The following is a 6,974-nucleotide window of genomic DNA, read 5'->3' on the forward strand; positions in this document are numbered from 1 at the left end:
GTATTAAAACAATTAAAGACCTGAAATATTTCAGTTGGTGTGCAATGGATCTGAAATATATGAAATTTTCATTTTTATCATTACATTATGGAAAATAATGACCTTTTTCACAATATGCTAATTTTTTGAGAAGGACCTGTAGTTCTATTTTAGGGCTGCAACTAACGATTATGTCAAAAATCGATTCATCAGACGATTATATTTTCGATTAATCGATGAATCGGCAAAAAAAAAAAAAGTTTTAATTTCCACCCCTTTATTCCAAAATTGAACATTTGACTGACAGCAATTCACACAAAAAACAGGTTGCTATTTGACTATTGTGTTAAAAAATTTTTGAATAATAAAAAATAAAAGTTAGTCAAATAGCTTAAAAAAATAAATGTACACAAAATATATACAAATGTATCTTTATACCTGCACAATATGTAGCTACTTTGTAAAATGTGTCCTTGAGGGAAGAGTATAACCTGGATTAAAAGTGTGGATTATTGTAACCTGGATTAAAAGTGTGGATTATTGTAACCTGGATTAAAAGTGTGGATCATTGTAGTGAAGCTTTCGTCTTCAACCATCGACAGAGGCCTCGTGTCAGTGACGATCATGTTCAGGATGTTTCAGTGAAGACAGCTGCTGCTGTGGTGTCCATGATGTCTGTCCATCATGAAGGATGTTGTTGTTTGTTGTTGTTTTCTGGAATGAGAGAGTAAATATGTATTACAGCATAATTTACAGCAACTCAAGAAATGCCTTGTTTCACTTACAGTGTTAGGTTCAGGCAAAAGTAGCTAAAAGAGCAATTAAACACACACACACACACATATATATATATAAAATACTTAATTACACACATTTGAGTAGATGTAATAAATTACTTTAATTCCTGTTTAAATGCAATTCATCCTGCCATACCTGCAGTGTCTTCAGATTTTGCCAGCAAATTAAAAGTTGAAGCTTAATCATTAAATTATTATCTTTGTGTTAGATTTATTTTTAAATCACATTTAAACACTGCTTGTACCAATTAAATTAAATAAAAAGTAACACAAACGTTCTATCACAGTCATTAATCAGATAAACAAACAAACAAACAGTTTCAGCTACCAGACAGACTGACGTTACGTTTTCTCACTTGGAAACTGAACAATGTGTTAAATTGTAGAGACTCACCTGCAACACATGAAGAGTTGTATCAGCTGCAGCTCCTTTCTCCTCCTTGTGACTCCGACATGTTTACGTTTCATCTTCGTGGTTCTCTCGTGTCGTGTCGGCGATTTTCAAAGCGGCATGTTTCTCATTTTTTATCTTTGTGAAGTTCTCCCACACTTCGGAGGACTTGGGTCGAACAGTTTTCGCTGCGTCGGTCATTTGTAAAATTTATTTAAATTTCCTTTGAAAACACCGCCTCTGCTTTGCTCCCCCCTCGCTCTGTTCAACTCGCGCTGCTGCATTTTTTTTTTCAAACTTTATTCAGTCAGTCAGCATTGACAATGAACTGTCCGTGAACAAAACGGAACGGCTCCGCAGTGCCGTGAAAGATGCATAATCGTGCGACACAACGAATCGATAACGAAATTCGTTGCCAACGCTTTTAATCATCGATTTTATCGATTCATTGTTGCAGCCCTATTCTATTTCATCCCTAGAGCGCCAGAGGTGGTGCTTAAAGCACTGAATGATCATTCTTGCTCATGCGCAGGTTGAGAATTTATGCCAACATAGTCACGTGTGACCCCCGGGACACTGGTGAGTCTATATAAGCACGTGACAACGGTAGCCCAGTCCCTTTCATCTTCTCGCATGCAGGTGGTAAGAGGTTTACTTTTCTGCTTGACGCTGTTAGCCTCAAGACTATGGTCAGAGCTGCGGGACTGTCTCGCCCTCCAGAGGCTGCGCAAGCTGGTATTCTCTAAACAAATTGTACTTCAACTGGTAAGTTGTTTTGTTTTTATTGACCCGGTGGTAGCATGTTCGCTAGCCACATCGGGTTTCCTTATTGGCTGGAAGTACGGCGTTTAGACGATTTTTCCTTGGTTTACAGAAAGCATTGCAGCCGCGTTCCTGCTTGCTTGTTTTCAGTTGCGGGTGTAGCGGCCGTGTTCAGCTTCGCCCACCTTTACCTGTTCAAGCTCGCGCTTATATTGTACAGCTGCGTCCGCTTCTGTTTGTTAAATTGCAGCCGTTTTCATGCCTGCCTCTCATTCACATAGTTACAGCCGTGTTAGGCTTGACTTTATTTGTTACACTGCAGCCGTTCCTGGGAACTACTATGAACTCCCTCACCATGCTGGCTTGCCTGTCGCCACAGCGTGTCAGCGGGATTCTACAGATGCTGCCCGCCTTCCTGCCCGGCTGTGCACCCCACTTCAATGCGTACCTTCGCCTGTTAGGCAAGCTGACTGCTGCCTCCACAGTGGTACCTCTGGGGCTGTTGTCTCTGCGCCCTCTACAGATGTGGCTCAACAGCCTGCGGCTGGATTCGACTTGTGCAGTGCACTGACGCAGGAGGTTTGCTGGTGTCCCCTCAATGCCTCGCTTCACTGGCTCAGTGGCGAGATGCAGTGTTTATGGTGAAAGGGGTCCCACTGGGCTCTCTGCCGTCTTGGAGGGAGGTTGTTTGTACAGATGCATCCACCACAGGTTGGGGAGCATCGTGGCAGCGACGGATTGCCCAAGGAACGTGGTCTCCACAGCAAAAGGCGAGGCACATCAATGCCTTGGAGCTGGATGCTGTGCGGCTGGCACAAAAACACTTCCTCCCGGACCTGCGTGGGAAGCATGTCTTGGTGCGTTCCGACAACACTTCTGTGGTTTTTCATGTCAACCATCAAGGTGGAACACGGTCGCTGACATTGCTGCTACTGACCCAGAACCTCTTACTTTGGGCAGCCCTCCCTTTGCCAGCCTGAGGGCAGCCCACATTCCAGGAGTGCGGAACGGACCGGCAGATTTTCTGTCTCGGGGACGCCCACCACCTGGGGAATGGAGGCTCCATCCAGAGGTGGTGAGGGTAATTTGAGAGAGGTACGGCAAGGCAGCTGTGGACCTGTTTGCATCTCAGGAAACGACACACTGCCCGCTTTGGCTTTCTCTGGCAGGCAGTGCCAGTCCCCTGGGTCAGGACGCACTGGCACACGAGTGGCCCAGGGTGCTGCTGTATGCTTTTCCGCCGCTTCCCCTGATAGGCCCAACACTCCTGAGAGTCCTTCAAGAGGGGCATCAAGTCCTCCTAGTGGCTCCCCTCTGGCCAGGGAGAACTTGGTTTCCACTGCTGCACAGGCTCTGTTGCCGCTCTCCAATGCCTCTACCCCACAGGAAGGACTTCCTATCACATTTGGGGGGTCAGCTCCTGCACCCCGACCCCAGTCACCTCCGGCTCTGGGCTTGGCCACTACAGGGCCCGGCATTACCTTCTCAGAATATGACGGGGAGGTCGCACATACAATGAATAACGCCAGGGCCCCTTCCACACGATTCCACACGACTGTTGTACACATATAAATGGAAGGTCTTCAGCAACTGGTGTCGTGCCAGACACGAGGACCCTGTACAATGTCCTCTTTCTGTTATTCTTACTTTCCTTCAGGCGCTACTTTCTCAGGGCCGGTCTCCATCCACCCTGAAAGTTTATGTTGCTGCCATCTCTTGCTGGCATACGGTGGTAGGTAGGGAGACATTAGGTCGTAAAAAGGATGTGTCCTTGTTTCTGAGAGGCGCCAGACATCTGCATCCCCCCACACGCCTCGTCGTGCCTGTGTGGGATCTCTCTCTGGTCCTTGCTACCCTGCGGTCTGCCCCGTTTGAGCCTTTGACGGACGTGAGCCTTGAGTGCTTGTCTAAGAAGACCGCGTTTCTCCTGGCCATGGCTTCGGCCAAACAGTAGGTGAACTACATGCACTGTCTGTTCACGACTGTTTCTGTTGGAACCCGGCTGGTTCGGGTGTTATACTCTGGCCTAACGTAACGTTCCTCCCTAAGGGGGCCTCATCTGTGACCCACTCTCTGCCTCTCCAGCTTGCTCGCTTCGATGCAGATGGTGCTGATGAGCCTCTGCCCTTTTCGGGCACTGGAAGCGTACATCAGACGGACAGCTTCTCTGCGGCTGTCTGATATGTTCATTTGCTATGCAGGGCCTCGCAAAGGGCAGGCCCTTTCAAAGCAGCGCCTTGCGCGCTGGATTGTGGACGTGGTGGAACAGGCGTACACTCTGCAGGGCCGCCAGCCACCTGAAGGGTACAATGCCATTCCACCAGGAGCGTTAGCATGTCATGGGCCACTATGAATGGGGTCACTCTGGAGGCAATATGTGCAGCAGCCTCCTGGTCATCCCCAAATACCTTTGCCAGGTTCTACGGGGTAAACCTGGCTGCCTTTCACCCATTGGAAGGGATCCTATCGCATCACCCATCTTCGTCTCAGTAAGGTGGGCACATTTAAATTTTGTTTCTTCTTGTGTGTGTGATTCCTCAGGACTCTGTTGGCAATCGTCATCCAGTGCTTTAAGCACCGCCTCTGGCGGTCAGTAGGGATGAAATAGAATGAGAGTTACAGCTGTAACTACGGTTCTATGAATCCTGGATGACCACCAGAGCGCTCGGTCCCTCCGAATCATCGCGTTTCGCGAGAAGATTAAGGGACTGGGCTACCGTTGTCACGTTCTTATATAGACTCACCGGTGTCCCGGGCGTCACACGTGACTATGTTGGTATAAATTCTCGACCTGCGCATGAGCAAGAATGATCATTCAGTGCTTTAAGCACCACTTCTGGCGGTCATCCGGGATTCATAGAACCGTAGTTACAGCTGCAACTCTCGTTTTGTAAAAAGTTTGAAGGCTTTGTCACTGAAGTATTTACTGTAGATTTCTAGTGACTTTAAAATTCTCTATCACAGATTTTTTTTTTTCCCCTTATTTGTGTAAAATGAAAAGGTAGGACAAAAAGTTCTATTGTTTGACAGTCATTAACTAAAATGGCATATGTCGTGATTAGGACCGCTCTAGTTTTGTGTTAAGTCAATATATTGGGAAAGGCATTTTTGTGAGATGCATGTATGTTGCACTGCCTTTTGAAATAAGTTTCAGTCATGACGTTATGACTAAACACTTGACCTGAAGTTGAAGCTGCAACAAACTGTAAACCTTTTGTCGGCTGGTTGCAATGCAATTTTAATGTCCTGCTGCTTTTCCATGTAAAAGGATGGAATGGTTTCTTGACAAAAAAAAATTAAAACACACTTTTGTTCATTTTTTTCAAGTGTTAATTTTCTTTTATCTGTTGATGGTACCTTGCTGATGTCCAGAAATTAAACATTTTAAAAATGTGTTTAGTTTCAATTTATTTGAGACCTAAAGAAGCAGTATTATGATTACACTGTGACTGATAATGTGACATCCTGTTAGTGAGTTGGGACGGTGTATAGGCGGATTGATGGCACAGACCCATGTCTCTTGGAAGCAGACTATTGCTCCAGAAATTCTGCATGGCAACACCCAAAACCCCCCAAACATTTTGTTTTCAATTGTAGACTTTAGGATATAATACGGTCACTTTAGCTGTCTTTACTTATGTCATTAGTTCACATTTGTAGATAACATGAGAGAGAAAAATATGTTAAGACTTTCAAGCTGGTTTCTGGTTTTAATGTAGTTAGTTGAACAGAGTTGCTACTTGCTACAGTGACCTATAGCATCAGCATTACAACTGTAGGAGAAAAACATGCTCACTTTATCTTACTCAAAGGGAACCACACCCAACAGCTGGATAATTTTTTTTACTTGCAAGGTCAGATTTTCAGGACAGGTTACATGAAACTACAGAAAGTACACACATGATGACCAGTCATGAGAATCTGCCACGAGCTGTCTCCCCAGCTCGCTTTTATACTCTTATCAGTTCAGCCGAGCCGGCTCAGCATGATGGAGACAGAGCGCTACAACTGTAGCTTTTTGGCTAGTACATCTGTTCTGCTCACCACTAGCGTAGCGCTACATCAGTCGTGTTGACAGAGTGAGGAGCCTTGCTTGTATAATAATAGTGGAAACACTGTAGTTAAAATCATCTATAAACTTTGACCAAATATTCCCCAACATCAACATATGGAAGAAAAAAAACAACGTCCTGGCATAAGTCACATAAGTTAGGTGTATGTTTTAAATAAGTTACCAACACGCTGATATGATGGCAACTCATTGCTAGACCAAAATGTTCTGTGTATTCCAACGTCTTGCTAACAAGTAAGGAACACGTTACAGGTATGCGACTGGCAGATATGCATAAGTTTACACACGTTGCAGTGTTTCCCCTAGTTAACTTGCCATGGTGGGGTGCTCATCTCATCCATGATTTTTGTTGATGGGGGATGGAGACGTCTGAGTGCAGCTTGTACAAACAGTTTTTGAGCAAGGGCGGGGAGGGGGGCGTTCAGCATGAGGGAAGAGGCGCCTTTAGCTTTTTAGCTAGAGCGCCTGTATTGCGAACCGCTAGCTTAGCGCTATGTCAGTGCCGGGGGGAGGGGGTGGCTGTCGGTTTGGTAGGCAGGGTGTTCCGTTCTGTTGACGGGGTGAGACACCCCGTTTGTATAATGGTAGGGGAAACACTGCGTTACATATGTTATTTATAAGTTGATATACGTCAGAAACCTGCTGGAAAATTGTGTAATGTACGATTGATTTCTAACGTATGAGCAACTTCTAACATCACCTGTAAAACTAATGTCAGATGTTTCCACAAAGCACATCTATGCCTTAAAGGGGTATTGTTCCACTAGGGACAGGTTAAGTTACTCAGATGTTTGTACAACTTGTTAACAGTACAGCATGTATACGTTCAAAAGAGGCTTCCAGATCTATTTTTAAGTCTATATTAAGCGTACGCCAGCATGTTGGACAAAATTTTGTTTGTTGGCACAAGATGTCTAAAGCATTATTGTGTGTGTGTGTGTGTGTGTGTGTGTGTGTGTGTGTGTGTGTGTGT

General features: G+C 45.2%; 1 protein-coding gene across 1 annotated transcript in view; it reads right to left on the bottom strand.

Annotated features, from left to right (window-relative positions):
- Positions 1 to 2,876: 2,876 nt before the first annotated feature.
- The window catches only part of LOC119419388 (lysine-specific demethylase 6A), a 16,530-nt gene continuing 12,432 nt past the window's right edge, over positions 2,877 to 6,974 (bottom strand). Inside the window, exons 3-4 of the mRNA XM_037686697.1 lie at positions 4,000 to 4,066; positions 2,877 to 3,410 (exon numbers count right to left, since the gene is read on the bottom strand). Of these exons, the coding sequence (XP_037542625.1) occupies positions 2,877 to 3,410; positions 4,000 to 4,066 (601 nt within the window). The remainder of the gene's footprint in view (positions 3,411 to 3,999; positions 4,067 to 6,974) is intronic.

The sequence above is a fragment of the Nematolebias whitei genome, chromosome 13 (genome assembly GCF_014905685.2).
Source record: "Nematolebias whitei isolate Nwh7 chromosome 13, NemWhi1, whole genome shotgun sequence".
Lineage (NCBI taxonomy): Eukaryota > Metazoa > Chordata > Actinopteri > Cyprinodontiformes > Rivulidae > Nematolebias > Nematolebias whitei.